General features: G+C 36.3%; 1 protein-coding gene across 3 annotated transcripts in view; it reads right to left on the reverse strand.

Annotated features, from left to right (window-relative positions):
• FIP2 (potassium channel tetramerization domain-containing protein / pentapeptide repeat-containing protein) overlaps positions 1 to 20,510 on the reverse strand; it is a 165,635-nt gene that overhangs the window by 52,460 nt on the left and 92,665 nt on the right. For 2 of the 3 annotated variants that reach the window (XM_089820053.1, XM_089820054.1), the window contains one exon: positions 11,420 to 11,479. The exons of the other annotated variant lie outside the window; for it this stretch is intronic. In XM_089820053.1, coding sequence (XP_089676179.1) covers positions 11,420 to 11,479 — 60 coding nt within the window. The remainder of the gene's footprint in view (positions 1 to 11,419; positions 11,480 to 20,510) is intronic. 3 annotated transcript variants of the gene reach the window in all.

The following is a 20,510-nucleotide window of genomic DNA, read 5'->3' on the forward strand; positions in this document are numbered from 1 at the left end:
AGGACTACAAGGAATTGGGATTAAAAATTGAGTATGCATATTGAACCAAGTACTGACTTCAATGATAATCTAGATATTGTTGATGAAGATTGAAGACTAAAATGCGAAACTTTTATTGCATTATTTTCAAATTGCAATATCCCGAACTAGGATATTGTTTCAATTCTGATTTGGGTTTTCAAAATTTTTCCATGTTTACCTTTATTTCATTGCAAAATAAGAGCATGCAAAGGAAACAATATAGATTTCCAAGGATATAAGTGATTACAAATACAAATCTATTGATTATGATTCTAATATAAACATGCAATATGCTTGTTGCATCAAATATACTATTGTCACAATGCTAGAACATGCATAAATTTTCCCCCAAAACCTATTTAAAACAATGCAAATCTCCTCAAGGATGAACCATGAGTGAGCCTGCCTCTCAAGTAATGTTGGGTTTTTGTCCAACCTACCAATATCCAAGGGGTTTTGTCCTCATATGGCTGCTAGAGTCAAACCAGCAACAATGAAGAAATCAAGTACCAAATCAACATATCATAATACTTTGAGAATGAAGGAACCACATTGAATAGATTCTTTAAACCACCTTTGGACCTCATATCTCATGTAAACAAATTTCCCTCCTCCAAGAGGTTCGTCCCACATCTAGAAGGTTTAATAATTAAAATAAATTCATTTAATAACTTTGCCTTCATGATAAAGTCACTTCATATTTTATTACCTTCTTAGTATAGTCCCTTTAACTTTATTTCATAAATTAAGTCTATTTATAACCCATGGTGAGTTTTCCCTTATAAAATTATTTTATGGGCTCAAGATGATTCATTTATTTCTCCATCAACGTCAGCCTCTCATCCCTTATATCTCCAAAGCAGCCTACCAGGATGACAAAAAAATAGGCTAATCAACACCTAAATGATCATTGGGAAAAGACATTGAGGTCCTATGTTCGCAAGATTGCTTTCCCTCCAGCAATGGTCCTGCATGCCAAAACCAAATACCAAAATCCCATACCAACCTCAAGTACACTGCTCCGCCAAAATGTCCTGCTACCTTAATGATAAGATCATACTCGAAGTTGTGAAGCAACTCATTACACATGCTTTGAATACTTTTTGCATCTTGGTGGTAAACAAATTTGTCACTTTTTAAAAATTTAATATTTTGGCTCAATGGAACATATGTGACAAATTGCTTCTCAATAGCTAGATAGGTCCTTGATATGCAACCTTCCTCTGCATTTCGAGGGGCAGCTTCCTCATAAAATTTGAATTTGATTTTTGAATTTTAAAAAAAAACTTACTTAAAAGTAAAGATTTTCTACAAAGATTCTTGAATCCGAATATACAAACAACTATCAAGAATTCAAGTTGAGAACTTTTTAAAACTCCGCCATTGAAACTAATTGACTATGCACTTAGAGATTCAATGATAATATCTTATTTTATATCACAAAGTGCATTTCAAAGATACCAAAGAAAGATGTTTGTTTTACAAATCAGATTTAATGACAATTTGTCTTCATGGAATGGAGAGAAATTCTAAATAAATACTATATTCTCATATGATGAATACAGCTAAATAACTTATGAATACGTTCAAAGTCACTGTGCATTCATTCAGTGAAGCTATACTTCTTCAACAACATGGCTGCTCCAAACTTCATAAAGTATCAAAAAGTCCTTTTAACACTTCCTTATATAGAATTGAGCTTGAGGTAACTACCTCTTTTAAGGTTAATAACTAACATTCATTTACGTGTTTTCGGTGAGGTTAATTAACCTCAAGATTTTACGTAAAGGCAGTTAGTTGGCCTTCCTAAAATTAGCCATCATAAGGAAAATGACTAAAAATGACTAAAAACTAAGTACAAGACAAAATTATCAAAAATGAAACAATGTGCAAGGCCACTAAAGAAACTAAAGCACTTAAACATGTTGAAATACCACTATGAAGGAGCTGATTTTCCCTTGAAGGCTCTTTAGGCGCTGAAAATTGTTGGCATAGGTTCGTAGCTAGGAATGAAGACAATATCCATCTGCAACTGTGCAGTGTCATACTTGTCCTGAATTTCATCTAGTTCATGTTGATAGACTGAAATGTTGCAAGATCCTAAAGTTACTAAAACCATGGTAAGCTTTTTCATAGAGTCAGCAACAGATACTCTTTTGTCAATCCCTGAATGGACTCTAGTTGTGAACAAGTCTACTAGAATCTGGCAATCAAGATGCTAAAGGTTTGTCACTTGTTCTCCTCCTGAAATGATGGCAACAACTTCTTCTAGTATCTTCATTCATGTACTTCTACATGATGTAATTAACTTCTCATATTCGTTTACCCCTTTTGTGATGTTCAGAATTTTCCAGCCTATTCTCTTATTCCACATGCTTGATTGGTTATCATTCAAATCAGCCATTATCTTTTTGGAAATTGAGACATTCATATCAATCTTAGATATTTCTTGTAGAGAACACACTCGACAGCATCACCCTATCTCTAGTGGCTCTCAAAGACGGTCTGGGACACTTCTCGCCCCGAACTGTATTATTCAGTTATGGACTACTTTTCGTCTATGAGACTTTTTAGGCTTTTCTTGTTTCCTTGTTCTTTTTCTTTCTTGCTTTTTCTTTTCACGAACATTGTTTAGTGATCCCGCTGCTAGTTCTGGCCTTGTTTTACTCTTTCTAGTCCCTTAGACCTTCATGGTCTCTTGTTGGATATCAATAAATGTATCTTATCTTATTTTTATATAACTCTTCTACTACCCCCTGCCAAGTAACTTTTTGCTCCTTTGTTGCATGTAACATCAGAGTCATTTCTTATTCCTGAATAAGAAATTTCTCATATACTTCCTTTCCCTTGGTTACAAAATTTGTGACATCTTTTATCATTTGATCAATCCATGATTCCAACATTTTACTATGAGCTTTCAATTTTTTCATGATTTAAACTATTGTCTTCTTAAGCACACCTTCTGGACCAAGTAGAGCAAATGTGGTAGTTGCAATCAAGGATACCTTAGAAGAATCCCATCCATGGATGAAATGTAAGCTACTAAAGTTTGCACTTGACTTTTGAGATGCCCTTTGGACTATTTCTCTTTCCGGCCTCTTTGTAACATTTGGGCTGCATAGACTTCAAAATTGTGAAAATCTCCTTTTGTTGTTGGTAGCCCAAGGTCTACTTTAGTTATGCTGAAGTCTTCCATATTTGCCTCTTCTTCTCGGTGGTGGGTTTTGTTATTTCAACACACAGATTGTCGAAAGTTGTATCAACAACAAGCCTCGACATAGTCTTTGTTTTCTTTGTTGTAGCTGCTTTCTAAAGGACATTTGCCACTGTGTCTAATACTGGAGAAACCACTTGTATTAGTCTTTTCTTCATATGCAAGTTATTTTGTAACCATGACGATGAGGAAGTTGGAAGCAATCCCAGCATAAACACCAATTGTTGGTATGGTGATGCTAATAAGTTAGATATGGCTGGCATTGTATCGTCCATTTCTGTGATGAAAAATCATATGTATTTCTGAAGGTATGAATTTGTGATGAGGAGATGCCATAATCAATGGTGAAGGGGCAACTGGGAGCAATTGCTCTTTAATGCCAAGAGGCTCTTGTATGGGTGCACCTGCATTAGTGTTTCTTTCTTCTCGAACTGCTTTGTTGCCTTTGTCCTTTCTTCTTTCTAACCATGAACTCAACTTCACCAGCTTTGGACAATTCATTTGGTTTGTTGGGATCCTCATTACCTCTACTATTTCTAATGCTAGCTTGTTTTCTTATTTGTAACCATCGTTGGTGTCATTTTAGAGGATTCCCCTTGCTTACTATTCTTCCTAGTAGAATTACTTTGACCCTTGCTTGGAGGCCTTGTGGCCGTATTTTCAAGCCTCTTTTGTGTTACTCATTCCTTGGTTCCTTTGATCACAAAAGTTGTCCTCTCTTTCAAATTCTTCGATTCACAGATGCACCAATCTATAGGTGGAATTTACAACATCTGTATCTTCTCATAATAGAAGGGATCAATCAATGACCATTCATCATCATCTATACATGTCCAATCAATGTCAACTTTGAAGTCTATCACCCTATTTCACAGTATGCCTCATCCAATATCTTCTTCTAACCTCAAAATCATCTTCACAACCTTCCCAAAAGCCTTTTAAAGCTAGAAAATGGCTAAAGACAAAACTTAGCTTTATTCATTAATCGCATAGCCTTTGTTGTCAAAGGGAAATCACAGTGTAGGGGTACAAGTTGATCTTATCAATGAATCTTTGTATTCTTTGCATCTACAAAGGTATCGCACTTGTAATGACCAATTCCAATAGGAAAGAGAATGCCATCTTACCTCTGTATTCTACACAATATATTGATTTGACTACTATGTCTACACATCTCAATGAATACCAATTTGTCATCAACAAACTTGGGTAGCACACGAGGATAACCATCATAAGCAGCCAACCAAATATAAGTGAACTTCGGAAATTATATAAAATAAATCCCATATGGTTGAATCGTCATTGCTGCCTCTGGAGATATCCTGATCCCAATGTTTCCATGTAGCTCTCAAACTGTCAACATGTCGAAGGCGTCATTTACTCTTCTAAAATGGTGGAAATTGTTCTCATACGACAGTTGAGGATGATAATTGTAAATTAGAGTTGCATTATCATAAATGTCATGTCTATTAAGTCTTGGTCAACTCATGATCCCGCCTATGGCAATGCAGAGGTAAGAGGTCATGTAGAAGTAATTATTTAATTCCAGCTCTAAGAGTTGATTATGAAGGCAACCATTGATCAACTCCACCTAATCTATATATTGTTTTCCCTCACAATCATGTTGATGAATAGGAACATCCAGTCTTCAAATTCATTTGTCTTTGAGTCCCATTACTCCACTCAGAAAGATTACCATGTTTGTCACGTCTTCTTTTAGCAATGACCTAAGAACTAATTTTGATAATTGGGATTTTCCTCTTCTTGGCTGCGATAACCATGATCTGGCAATGATATTTAAGAACTGGGTTTGATTTCACTCTTTTTTGAGTCAAATGGCCTCCCTTTTGATACATGAAGGAAACTGATTGCTCTACATTGGATATGACATTTCGTCAAGTGGATGTATGTAATATTTACTGGCTTCAAAAACTCTAGCCAAGGTGGCAAGCAATAAAGAAAATGATGTGTAATTGCCAAGGCGGTGGCTTTGATAATTTTCGTTTCTTTATACAAACAACTCATAATCTGCCTAGTGTATTCATATATCAGAATGTTCTTAATCCTAGGTTAACGGAGTAAAATGGGGCCTATATGCATATCCACAACAGCATCTTGAGAAGAATAACTAAATTGTTTTATTCCAATTCATTAACCTTTATATTTTGAACTTCCCTAATTTATAAAAGAGGTTAATGTTCTTCGAAAATACGCTTTTTTTACTGATGGCTTAACCTTTTTCATTTTGAAGGTTAATGGATCCAACTAAAACACGTGTTTTTGTAATGTCCCCATTTTAGCAGTTGACCAAGTGTGTGTGCGTTAGCCTTGTTCTACATGGTCCCGAGGGCTAACGAAGGGTTTAATGGGATCCTGGAGTGTTTTGACCTAGTCATTTCCAGTTTGGGCCAAAACGAAGTTGATTTACTCAGTTTCAGGCATACTTACTATTTTTAGTAAGTCGGCAGGACACAGTGCAGGTCAATTTTGGTGATTGGATTCAATACTCCTCGGTGAGAGCTTTCCGATGAGCTATCACTCGCATTATTCGGAGTCCGATTGCTAATACATTTTAATGCCTGAAGTTTTATTAAAGTAACGTCTAATTTAATTGTAAAATATTAAAGTGTTACTTTAATATTTATTTTTTGGTGATGTGTACCCAAGGGAGACATAAGGGGTGTTTTAATATATGTTTTATATATTACACATCTTTTATCCCACATTGCCCATATGAGTTGAGCGGACCCTTGGAAATAGAATAAAAGGAAGCATTTGTGGCTTCATTAGAGAGGTTGAATATGAGAAGAAATTGGTGTATGAGTTGCAGCTCCGTTCTTGGCATTTGAGGACGTTTATCCTCTCTTGTAACATTCTAGACGTCATTCCCTTGGGGTTTGGCCTTTGGAATTCTTTGTTATCGGTTTCATTATCAGGCAGTTTAGTTACATTTCCGACTACAGGCGGATTTGGTATTTTGCTCATATCTTCTTCACTACTTGTCTGACGCTTATGCCGCTTTGAGGGAACGATATTACGAAGGTAGTGGACTGATTGAAGGACAAAGTACTGTAGCAACAAAAGTTCGAAAGCATGGGCTGGAGTATTATGTCAATGATGCTGAAGTAATTAGTGAGTTGATAAATCTGCCATATATTTGGTTTTATGAATTCTGAAAATAACATTTATTTGGCTGTAGTTCATTTCCACTTTGCATATTATTGTAGTTTCTTTCTTGTTTATGTTGTATGATACCAATTCCATGCACAAAACACAACAAAAAAATAAACGTTTGATTTTTGGAGTTATAAGGGGTTTAAAACATTAAACGGAGAAATAAGAGGTTGAATGCAAACTGTTTGACATAATTCCTTTCAGCAATTTGGTTTAGTTTTTGGGGCATTTAGGGGTGCCCATTACAGTGGTATCAGAGCTATTTCTAAAGTACCCATTACAGTGGTATCAGAGCTATTTCTAAAGTACCCATTACAGTGGTATCAGAGCTTGCTTGCAAAGTGTTTCACGAAGTTATAACCAGTAGGTGCCCATTACAATGGTATCAGAGCTATTTCTAAAGTAGCCATTACAGTGGTATCAGAGTTATTTCTAAAGTACCCATTACAGTGGTATCAGAGCTATAAGTCTTGCCATCCTGTGGAGATCATATTGATAGCCGGATAAAGATGTATATTAGTCCAGATCAAGATGTGATGTTCAGACAGTTATTAGGTACATTAGAGAAGAGGCAACGTATGCAACAGGAGCAGAATAGGCGAATGGATATGATGTTGCAGCTTATGGCTAGATAGATGGGCATCAACATTTATGATTTGTACGTTGCTCTAGAGCAGAAGGTAGTCGATTTCTCAGGTGGGATCGAGACACGTATAGGGCCAGCCAACTATGATGTTGGTGATGTGGGCATTTCGACAGAGTCAGTAGAGACATGCGTGCAAAGTCAGGAGACCACATATGAAGCCTTGTCAGGGGATGATGACGTAGCAATAGTGGGATTAGGAGAATGCGAGGATACTATCATATCAGCAGCCACTGTTGTGTCCATTGAACCATCCAACAAGGAGTTTATCAGTATGCATGCAGTTGTAGATGTGTGCTTTGATGATAGTACACCTATTATTGCTAACAAGGTGAGTGATATAGTGACAAAGTCATATTATACTATTGATCAACAAAGTGTAGATGTTCACTTCTGTGATAGTACTATGTTCAACATGGATGCCACATTGTCTTATGACAATTTGATGTTTGAGGTTGATATTGATCACTCTCCTAAGTGGAGTTATGCTTTGTTTTCACCATCTACAAATATTCAGTTTTGTGTTGCAGCAGTTGGGAAGAAGAGATTTCATAGATCTTATACGAAGTTACCTTTTGGTGACATTCTAACTTCTTCACCATCAGTACAAGTATTGGGTGCTAGGTTGCACGACATGTGGTTGGTTCAGATGATGCTGATTTGTAGTTGGTATAATGTCCACAAGGATGTCGCATACTACTTCAATTGGGACCCAGGAGGAGGATGAAGTTCATTATGTTACTTAATTGCTTGAGGACAAGCAATTTCAAGGAGGGCGGATTTGTAATGATCCCATCTTTTGGCCTTCACGTTCTCCAAAGTCTACGTGGAGGATAAGAAGAAATTAAATTAATTTCTTATAAAGCCATTAAATAAATTAAAATTAAAAGGTGGCTTTATATTTAATTAATTTAATTAATTATTGTATTACAAAGGAGATGCGTCGAGAGTGTGTATTAATTATTGGAAAGGTGGAAGCCTCTATAAGCACAATTAATTATTGCAAGAGAGGAGTTTCTAGAGAGTGCATTAATTATTGGAAGGGGGAAGCTTCTAGCACTTGCAATTAATTAATGTTTTAGTTCTTTCTAGAAAGGTGAAGGAATAGGATAAATAGGGGTGAGAGTCTCATTGTTTAGCATCGGATTATTGTATCGGATGATTATGACTTGCATTTGATAAGAGCTTGGATGTGTGAATCACACTCTTTTTGGGCAATAGGGGACGTTCATTCTCTGTTGTAACATTCTAGACATCATTCCCTTAGGGTTTGACCTTTGGAATACATCTCTTTGTAATTGATTGCAGAATTTGCAACATTAATATAATTTCAGCCTTGGTTCAGCTTTTGGGCATTCCTGGGTGTCCATTACAGTTTTTTATCGATTGCTTAACTTTCTGCGTGAGAGAGGTTAATGAATGAATAGAAAATACACGTTTTGTATTAATTCATTAAACTTGTTGAATTTTTGGTTAATGAATTGATTAAAAATACATGTGTTTGAGCCTTACATTAACCTATTGTAACTTCAGACTCGGGAATCAGATTTGGGAAATTTTAAGTGGTGGACGGAGCTGGAGACGAGACGAAGGCCTTAGAAAAATTAAAGCGTCAAAAATTCAACAGATAACTGCCATTTTTAAAGCTCAAAATCTGGCACATCTTTGCCTTTTTTTAAACCCAAAATGATAAAAATATTAAATCTGACTTGCTGAGACAATGTAAAATATGTGCACAAACATACTTGAAGCGGTACATAACTGACCTTGTTTGATACTTTGAAAATTGTAAAAATTTCGCTATGACAAGAACTGGGGAAACACATCTTCTATGCTATGATACACAAAATCTATCCTCCTATAATTGCATCGCGAACCCATGTCTCATGACTATCTGCCCAAACTTTGCCAACATAGGTGACTCAATCACGTTATCTTCTCCATGATCATGGGCTGCATTACCTTGAGGATCAAGAGATATAGTACTGCCAGTATAACAATTACCACAGTTGTCATGCATTTGTGTTGTGCCTTCAACTTTTACAAGCACATCTTTATTGGAAACTTCTTTCTCAACGCTTACACTTTGAACACCATGTTTGGACTTTCTTCATGTGTATGCATTTTTTCATCAGTAGAAACAAGTAACTACACGGTGACCCAAATAATACATACCTTCATTGGCTAAATCAATCGCAATCTCATGCTTAACATCAGAAGAAGTCATGTTTATCTCTTTTCTAGAATTCTTTTTGCTTAAACACTCATATGGCTGTAGTGAACTTCGCGCCTCTTCAAATGATTTATTAGCATTAGGATGATCAATATGCTTGTCATCAGTAACTTCAATGTGCACATCATTACTATGCCTCTTATCCATCTTTTTAGCTTCTTGCAAAAGCAATTTCTCTAACAATAATGACATGTCCAATTGATGTTTTTGAAATGCTAGAAAAAAGTCATCCATACCATTCACATGTTTTTCCATATGTCGTTCATTTCTTTGTGGACATTCACTTTTTTTCCATCCATTTCATTAGCTGGTGAAGCAGGAAGGAAAGTAGATGACAAGCTCTCATTTTAATTTTAGCCGTAGATGTAATCTTTTAAAACCCTGTTGTAAATGTCTGAAACAAACACTGAATTCGTTTCCTTCGTTCCTCACAATACAGCTTTTCATTCACAATCATCAATAAATCAAAATACTAACATGGAAAGTAAAACCCACCTTTTGTAAATAATCAGAACTGCATGCAGTCAAATCCAAAAATCTGTACTGCTTGGAAATGGCATGATAAAGAAACCCACTTCATTAAATTGATTTAAAAGTAACATCCAACCATCTAAGTATCCACCAAACTGACATGCAACACAAATCTACACACTAGGACTAATTCGAAATAACATGCAATGGTAACCCTCATCATGAACTACTACTAAACTGACATGCAATCATCTGAGTATTCACCAAGTTTCCATTTGATAACATCTGACACATATCCAATTGCAAAATCTGACATGCAACTAAAAAAGCTAAGATGCGATTGAAAAAGCTAACACGCAACTGAAAAATTTGACATGCAATTGAAATCTATGTCATGCACTAATAAGCTCCACAAGCTGGCAAGATTTGGGGCTCTGATACCATTGGGCAACTGCGATTTTGTTTTAGTTCTGATTTAGGTTTTCAAGTTTTTCCATGCTTTGCTTCATTTTATTGCAAAATAACAACATGCAAACTAATCATGCAAAGGAAACTATATAGATTTCCAAGGAAATAGGCAACTATAAACACAAATCTATTGATAATGATTCTGATATAAAATATGCATGTCTGTTGCATATAATATATTGTTGTTACAGTGCTAGAATATGCATAAATTTTTCACCAAAACCTATTTAGAACAGTGTGAATCTACTCAATGAACCTTGAGTGAGCCCACCTCTTAGGCAGCATTGGGTTTTTGTCCAACCTACATATCCAAGGGTTTCCCTCCTTAGATATGGCTGGTACTGCCAAACCAGCAACAATGGACAAATTATCAAGTATCAAATCAACATATCTTAATACTTGGAGAAAGAAACCCATTAAATTGATTCTCTAAACCACTGTTGGACCTCAAATCACAATGTGTGATTCTTTAACAAACATTTTCCCTCCTCCAAGAGGTTCGTCACACTTCTAGAAAGCTTAAAAAATAAAATAAATTCACTTTATAACTTCACCTTCATGATAAAGTCACTTCATATTTTATTACATTCTTGATAAAGTAACTTTATGACTTTATTTCATAACTTAAGTCACTTTACTTTCATAATTTTCCAAAGTGACTTTTCCCTTATATATTATTTTATGGGCTCAAAATAATACTATTTATTTCTCCATCAATCCCAGCCTCTCATCCCTTATATCTCTGAAGTAGCCTACTGGGATGACAAAAGAATAGGCTAATGATCACCCGAATGATCATTGAGGACGAGGGGAAATTACACAAATTTTGTAACTGCAACAATTTCCATTTGAATCTTGACTCTGGATCCTAAAATATATGATATATGTCGCATTTTAAAAAAATCAATCATCAATTCAAAGTTAATATTATCTTTATCAGAAATCAGTAATGAAGTATCATCCAATCAAAGATTCAAATGTTATTGTTATTAATTATTGTACGATATATCAAATGGATTTTCAATTCTGGATATACATCATATATACAGCCATACCATGCCCAGAAACAATGTTGTACTAGAATACTTGAACCCTATACCCATATCCAATCACATAATAAAACAAAGAAACATAATTAATCATATATGCAAGATATGAGGAAAAAAAAATCACAGCTTTTTGTCCCATCTTATACCTTTAAATTTGCTCCTTCAAGATTAGCACCTGATAAGTTGGCACCAGTAAGATCAGCACCCTTAAATTTGAGGCAGATTTTCAATGTTAGAAAACAGAATTCCCTTTAAAAAGGAAGTAAGAACTTTTTCATTTACAAAAATGTAGACCAGAATTTTCAGAATAATTTAAAGTACATAAAACAGCTGATATATCAAAAAAATAACCAATCTAAATGCCCATGCAAATCTGCATAATTATACAGATGCAAATCAAATGAGCTTGTGGATGGCATCAAACCAATAGATTGTGAAACATTTACATAAATACAAATAATATAAGTCCACCAAAGATAATAATATTATGACCTGAGTTTCTCTATGTATTCTACGGGCAAAATCAATTCTCCTTTAGGCTGTTACATCAAGCATCTTAGTTTCAAGTATTTGAAGAAAAAGACACTGTCAGTCAAGAAAAGGATTAAGTCATGATGATGTGTCTTCCAAACCCTGCATGACAAGCCACGGACTCCCTCATACATGGCTTTCAACTAACACAAGGTAATACCAGAAGGACGTGAAAATACGTGTTACAACAAGAATCTACTTCGATTATTTATAATGGTCAAATTATATCTATTGCTTCATACTTTTAGCACAGCATTAACAGATAAATATTTCCTCTCCGAACTTTTGATTACAAAGGCATAAAAATTGATTGAAAAAATAAAGGTCTATACTATTACGATAATAGATAGTTTCTATTATCTTTGTTTAATATCTAATGGTTATCTATTGTAATCTTCTGTAAATATTAGAATGTTTCTAACATTTAATTTTGTGTTTCTAGAATAGAATGTTTCTATTCTTTAGTTAGTTGTAGATAACTGTTAATTTTGTCTTAGCTAGAATAGAATGTTTCTATTCTTTACGATTGTTTCTTAAGGAAACATAGTTCAGTCTCTTGTATAAATTGATCTCTTGATCACTATTAATAACAAGCAAATAGTTTCCAATTACTTCATAATATGGTATCAAAGCCAATACTCTAAATTCTTTCGAAAATAATTATAATTTCTTGGTTGAAATTATCTACCTTTTACTTTTTGGAATTATTTACATGCATATTTGCTTCCAACTCTCACTATAATCCAACTAGGGTTTCCATTCTGAGAGATCTGAATCCACCAACTTCTGGTTTAGTTCCACAATCCATTTCTGTCTAGATCCATATGTTTTTTCTGCACATTTCTGCCATTTTTTGTGGTTTTTTTCAGCAAAGCCGTTTTCATTCAAAACCCTAGTTTTCGACTTTGGAAAAATTTTCTAATTCTAGATTCTTGGTGGGTTTTTTGAGAGCTCAATTGGGTTGTCATATTTTTCTAGGTGCCTCGATTTTTGTGCCTAAATTTTTGAGCCAGTCAATCCTAAAACTGACAACATATTATTTTTGGGTTTTTCGAGCTCTCTTCTAAGTCGCACTTCAAAAATTTTGGGTCTCTACTATTTGAGGGTTGCAAGTACTTGCATGTTGTTTGCATGTGTTGCTTTATCATGCAAAGTCTCGTGTTTTGCCTCCCTTAAAAATTTTAGTGGGTTTTCATAATCTTTTTCCAAGAAAAAAAAAATTCAGATGGATTTTCATTTTTTCTCCCTAAAAATATTTTCTTGTGGGTTTGTATAAATTTTCCCTTAAAAATTCCTGATTCTGTAATTCACAAAGTTGTATGGGATTCCTTTCTGGGTTTGTGACCTCAAAAATTATTTGTTGGGTTCATAGTAACACGGGGAAATGTTCCCCCCCCCCCCCCCATGGTTTTGCCCCATGTCTCGAAGGCTTGGATGCACCGGGGACTTGGGGACTCCATCTCCCCGTCCCCAGCGGTGCCACCAAATTTTGCCACCTCCACTAAGGATGGGAGATGTCCCAATGTTGACTATTTGTTGATTCGACTATTTGTGTTCAATGTTCAATGTTCCAATTCAATCCAATGTTCAAGTATTTACTCTTTAACATCTTATATTGCAATACATGTTTTCATAACTAGCATTTAAAGTAACATATGTATACACACACACACACACACACACACACACACACACCCCCTCATGTCCCCTGCCATTGTGGAATTTGTAACTACGGTTAAGTTTTACCGTTTTTCCATTAAAAAAATGAAGCTTTGTATTGTCAGCTTTTGATTTTTTTTGGCCTCAAAAATCGTGTTCAAGTTTTTTGATTTTCTCCTAAAAATCATCGCTTTTTGCGGTTTGTTTTGGAGCATTATGCTCACCTGCAAAGTTTTGGACCATTATCCAAAGTACCATCAACAGACATCTTCTGCTCCAGATTCAGAGGGCTTTGGGAAGAAAAACGTTCAATGCTATTGCCACAAGTTTGGGCACATGAAGGTTGAATGTCGGAAGCGCTTAGGTGCCCTATCTAAGCAATTTGGTTCGCAGCCCATAGTGAACAATGCAAAGCACTCTGAGCAGACAGAATCTGTCTTTTACACTTTTTGACAGCTCCATGCTCTAGATAGATTTACCATTAAGGGAGGGTATTACGATAATAGATAGTTTCTATTATCTATGTTTAGTGTCTAATAGTTATCTATTGTAATCTTTTGTAAATATTAGAATGTTTCTAATATTTAGTTTTTTGCTTCTAGAATAGAATGATTCTATTCTTTAGCTAGCTGTGGATAACTGTTAGTTTTCTCTTAGCTAGAATAGAATGTTTCTATTCTTTATGATTGTTCTTAAGGAAACATCATTCAGTCTCTTGTATCAATTGATATCTTGATCACTGTTAGTAATAAGCAAATATTTTACAATTACTTCGTAATATATACAGATGTACATAGATGAAAAAGAATTGATTGCATCATCAAAAGAATGAATCATAACAATATTTGTCTAAAGCCAACACGATAAGGCACTATAAAGAATATATATATCAAGGCAGGCATTATAAAAAAGATAAATTGATGCATGTTCAAACAAGACTGGACTTTTGTAATGTTCCCATTTTTAGTAGGTTCCTACAGCTGGATAGGTCAGTTCATTACTACGACCCTCGTGCACTAACAGTGAGTTTTGGAGGCCTTTGAGGTAGACTTGCTATTTATATTAAGTGTATTTTGGGTAGGTGCTATTTTTGGCAGTGCAATGGTGGCATTGACAATTGGTCACCATCTATATATGGTAGGTGCATTTATTTGATAGAATTCATAATTATTAGTTAATCAATGAGGCTTCATATTTAAGGCACTTTATTATATTTTATGTTATAAAATGATGTTGTGTTGATGAAGCTTCTTAAGTGGTGTTACGATTGGGAAACTATGTGCCATTTGAGGATTATAAATATGAGCCAATTGTGAAGGAAGAGTCGTCCAATTAATTATTTTCTTTTGTTGTCTTTGTGAGGATTTCTGAGGTTGGTCATTTCTATGCCCTTGCTTAAGTATAAGGATTTGATTTTGAGTTATTCAGTCTTCCATTTCTATGCTATTGTTGCTTTAGAAAAAGTCTTGTGCTAAGGGCTATAGTGGATTAAATTTGGGGAATCGCAAGTCTGGAATTACTGGAGTCTTCCTACTGTACATCCTGTTGCTGGGAGACATCACTTGTGAAGTTTAATTGCATTACCATTTGCACATTGAGGGTTTGATCTGATTGTGGGTCTGATATTACATAAGCTAGTGTTTGGTTTGGGAATCTATTGTGCATATTTGGAGGATATAATTTACCCTGTGGCAGCATTTGGTAACATTTGAAATTGGTGATCATCAAACAGAGGCCTGTGATCACTTTCTAGAGGCTTGCAAACCTTTTTAGAGGCCTGCAGTTTAATTAAAAGCCCTGTGTTTCTCAGGTTGGAGCCTGCGACATCACAATCTGGGCCCGTGTGACATTTCAGAGGGCCTGTGTTGCATATATCAAGGTCTGCACTCAATTTATAGGCCCTGCAATTAACTTCTAAGGAGCTGCGATCAGTTGGAAGGGCTTGTGGTTGTGAGTAATCTGCCAAACATGGTCAATTGGAAGGAGATATTGAGCAGGTTGGAAATACACAGGAGTGTCTTGCTCTATGCCAGGTCTTTGGACACTAAGGACTGCACATTATACACATTCATTGTAATTATCTAGGTTATCAACTGATTTCAGTTGTAGTTATCTGGGTTTCAACCGATTCCATTAGTAAAGGAGAGTTGTATATATTAAAATAACCTTCATGTTTCTTTTTAATGCTCACTATTGTATCTTATTATATCTCTGTAAATATTAGAATGTTTCTAATATTTAGTATAGTCTAGAATAGAATGTTTCTATTCTATTCGACTCTCCTCTTTGTATATATAGATCAGTTTGATCTCTGATTAATTCATTCAAATTTTCCGCCATTTACATTTGTAACATGGTATTAGAGCTATTGCTTCAAATGGTTTTGAATAGTTCATAATTTCTTTCGAAATTATCTGCTCTAAATTTCGAAATTATTTCTGCCATTTTCTCTACAACCCGTCTAGGGTTTCTATTCTGAGAAATCTGAAATTCATTCTGCAAATCCCGAGTTCACGTTTTTTAAATCGCAGGTTTCTTTGGCTCACGTCTGATCTTCTACAAATCGCGGGTTTCTACCGTCGTTTTTCTGCAACTCGCCGTTTTTCTGCAACTCGGCATTTTGTGTGAGTGAAAACGTGTTCAATCCGCCCTTATCTGCCTGGATCCGTCTATCTCAAATCCGCTTGTTCCAAAATCTGCCTATATCTGCCATTTTTCCTGCAAATCTGACCTTCGAAGTTGCCGACTAGGGTTTTGCTCGAAACCCTAGTTTTTTGACCTCCAAAAAATTTTCTGATCACATATTCTTGGTGGGTTTTTTGAAATCTCAAATGGGTCTTCATCAAATTTTTGTGGGTGCCTCGTTTTTTGTGCCTCGATTTTTGAGCCAGCGGATCCGAATTCCAACAACACTTTATTTTTGGGTTTTTCGAGCTCTTTTCTGGGTACTTCTCCAATTTTTCTAGGTCTTTCATTTTCTCACCTCGAAGTTTGTGTCATTTGAAATATTCACATATTATAAGCATCTGTATCAGCAGCATCAGAAGTCGGACTCAATTAAACAGTACGCCAATGCTGCCCAACACTCAGAGCAGAAAGAATCTATCTACCATGCCTTTATGGCCAGCATACCTGCAAATCATGTGAAATCTTCTGCCTGGTACATCGATTCTGGTGCCTCCCGACATTTCACTCATAGGCGTGATTGGTTTGTTGAATTCACTCCCTATTCTGACTCAGTAATCTTTGGAGGCGGTGAAGAATACAATATTGTCGGCAAGGGCAATGTTCAGATTCAGACTGGAGGAAAAAAACTCATGTTTCTCAATGTATGTTATGTTCCTGGCATGAAACATAATCTTCTGTCTGTTAGTCAGATTATGAAGCACTCTCCTCAGTTGGATGTCATTTTCAGTGGAAATAAGTGTTCGATTATTGATCGTGCTTCTCGCACTACCCTTGCTTCCGGTCTTGAGGATCATGGTATTTATAGGCTTGTAGATTCAGGCGATTCCCTTAAGCATGCCTTCATCGCCGAATCATCCGCTCTCAGCAGTCTCTTGCATCAGCGATACGGTCATCTGAACATTCAATATCTAGCACAACTTGTTCGAGATAATTTAGTCCATGGCCTACCTAATATTCAGACCCAGAACCATCGCGTTTGCGGAGCTTGCCAAGCAAGGAAGCAACATAGGACACCATTTAAGAATGGTGAATCATGGCGGGCATACAAAGTACTCCAGCTAGTCCATGCTGATGTATGTGGTCCTATGAATACTCCTTCTATTACTGGGAACAGGTATTTTTTACTCTTTGTGGATGATTTCAGTCGCAAAATGTGGGAATATTTTCTTAAGCAAAAATCAGATGCCTTTCTTGTATTTCAGCAGTTTAAAGCTCTAGTAGAAAAAGAGTCTGGTTCCTCCATCCGTACTCTTAGGACCGATAATGGGGGGGAATTCTGTTCTTCTGCTTTCTCTGCCTTCTGTACTACTCATGGCATTAGACGTCAGTTCACCACACCTCACACCCCTCAGCAAAATGGTGTTGTAGAGCGTCAAAACCGTACCATCACAGAAATGGCTAGGGCTATGCTAGAACATAGAAATGTTCCCAGAAAATATTGGGCAGAAGCAGTATCCACAGCTGTCTACCTTCTTAACCGGTCACCCACCCTTGCAGTTAATCATAAGACTCCTGAGGAAGCCTGGTCTGGTTGCAAACCTAGTATCAACCATTTGAAAGTTTTTGGCTCTCTGGCATATGTATGGATTTCTGATGCCAAACGAACTAAGTTGGATTCCAAAAGCCAGAAACTTATGTTTACAGGATACAGTCACACACATAAGGCCTACAGACTGATTGATGTAAATACTGATCGTTTAATCTTCAGTCGTGATGTTGTGTTTGATGAGGAATTTGGACCATTTCCGCTCTCTGACTCCCCACCACATTCCGAGATTCAGTCTTCAGCAATCTCTGACTTGGGTTCTTCTATTTTATATGAGTCATCTGATGCTACTGATACACCACCTCAGTCACTTCCAGATGATACAACTCCTGCTCTTGCTTCTCCTCCAGCTATTCCGACAGCATCTAATATTAGCTCCTCGACTCTTCGGCCAAAATGGTGGGCTCAAACGCTTAGTGATCTTCGTCCTGATGAACTCATTGAGGGTAGAACCTCCAGAAATAAGAGCCTTCAGCACAACACAGTTAATATAGCTCTTATGGCCAACATCCACAGTATCCCTGAGCCCCAGATATATGCAGAGGCCAAAGGAATTCCAGAATGGGAACAAGCAATGGATTCTGAGCTTCAAAGTCTTCAAAAGAACCACACTTGGGTTCTTTCAGATCTCCCTCCTGGGAAGAAACCCATTAGCTGTAAATGGGTCTATAAGGTCAAGTACCATGCAGAGGGTACCTTGGACAAATACAAAGCTAGACTTGTTGCTCGTGGATTCACCCAGCGCGAAGGCATTGATTATGAGGAGACATTTGCACCGACAGCCAAAATGAGCACTATTCGCATTCTTCTTGCAATTGCAGCTCAGTATGGTTGGAAAGTTCATCAGATGGATGTGAAGAGCGCCTTTCTCAATGGTGAATTACAGGAAGAAGTCTACATGACGCAGCCCCCAGGTTTTAAGGTTGCCGGTTCAAAACACAAAGTATGTAGACTCCAGAAGGCCCTCTATGGTCTTAAACAGGCCCCTAGGGCTTGGTACATAAAGATTGATCATTACTTGGTTACTCAAGGATTTCAGCGTAGTCCGTTAGACAGTAATCTGTATATTAAACACTCTAGTAATGATATTCTTTTTCTTGTTGTCTATGTGGATGATTTGATCATTACTGAAAATTCAGAACATTTGATTTCAGAAATCAAACAGGATCTATGCAGAACTTTTGATATGACAGATCTCGGATTGCTTCATTATTGTTTAGGTATTGAGGTTTGGCAGACTGACAACAGCATTTTTTTGTCTCAGTCCAAGTATGCCAGAAGTTTGCTTGATAGGTTTCGAATGCAGGATTGCAAATCTGCCTCCACTCCTATGGAGACTGGTCTGAAATTGTCCGCACAATCTGTTTCTCCTCCTGTAGATGAAACACTCTTCAGCCAGCTAGTAGGTAGTCTCATCTACCTTACTACTACTAGACCTGATCTCAGTTTTGCAGTCAGCTACATCTCACGGTTCATGACAAACCCCAAGACTGATCATTGGATTGCAGCGAAACGTGTGTTACGCTATGTACATGGTACTTCAGATTATGGTCTTCTTTACACAAGGAGTATTACTCCTCAGCTCAGTGGATTCACTGATTCCGATTGGGCCGGCTCAGTTGATGATAGGAAATCTACTTCTGGCTATGTGTTTAGTATCGGATCTGCAGCAGTTACTTGGACCAGTAAGAAGCAACAGGCACATGCACTCTCCTCTACAGAAGCAGAATATAGAGGAGCTGTCAAGGCAGCTTGTGAAGCAGTTTGGCTCCGGCAGATGCTTGCAGATATGCATATTCCTCAAGTAGGTCCGACTTCTTTGTTTTCAAACAATCAGGGCGTACTCAAACTTGCCAAGAACCCAGTATTTCATGAACGAACCAAGCACATCGAGCTTCATTGCCATTACATTCGACAATTAGTAGAAGATGGATCTATTCAGTTACGCTATGTTCCTACCTCAGAGCAATCAGCAGATATTTTCACTAAACCCCTTGGTCCTGACAAGTTTGTTAAATTCAGGGGATCTATTGGTGTAGTAAATAGATTGAGCATTAAGGGGGGGTATTAAAATAACCTTCATGTTTCTTTTTAATGCTCACTATTGTATCTTATTATATCTCTGTAAATATTAGAATGTTTCTAATATTTAGTATAATCTAGAATAGAATGTTTCTATTCTATTCGACTCTCCTCTTTGTATATATAGATCAGTTTGATCTCTGATTAATTCATTCAAATTTTTCGCCATTTACATTTGTAACAGTATATGTTCAGAATTTTATATGCAAACTCATAAGGCAGAATTACATATCAATGTTTGGTATTCATCTATGCAAAATTCTTGAAGCTTGATTTATCTAATAATTGTGAGTGGTTCATTACACTTCTTAGCATTGTGTTCGAAATTTTAAAAAATTATATATATAGTGATAATTGAATTGCTTGCCAAGAGTTTGACGAAATGTGAAACAACTAAATAATTAAGAAAACTTAGTGCTGTCAAGCTAGAGCCGGCAGAGGGTTATTACAACTGTATCAAAGTGATTTCCTGTCATCCTGTGGGGTAGGGAAATAAAACTTATTGTGCATATATCAGAATTATGGCCAATAATCAGAAAAAATGGGATGGTATTGTGAAACAGTTGAATGTGTTAGTGAATGAGTTGAATCGAAACCACAAACAACTGAAACAAATTACAAATCCAAAATTTGAGCACAACATGATATAGTTTTTCAAAGGAAGAAACGTGATGGTACAATGGACACTTTTAGAGAGCAACAAAATGTTTTCAGTCAAAACTCTACGCCTG

The sequence above is a fragment of the Cupressus sempervirens genome, chromosome 3, assembly GCF_028749045.1.
Source record: "Cupressus sempervirens isolate cs-2001-9-10 chromosome 3, ASM2874904v1, whole genome shotgun sequence".
NCBI classification, from domain to species: domain Eukaryota; kingdom Viridiplantae; phylum Streptophyta; class Pinopsida; order Cupressales; family Cupressaceae; genus Cupressus; species Cupressus sempervirens.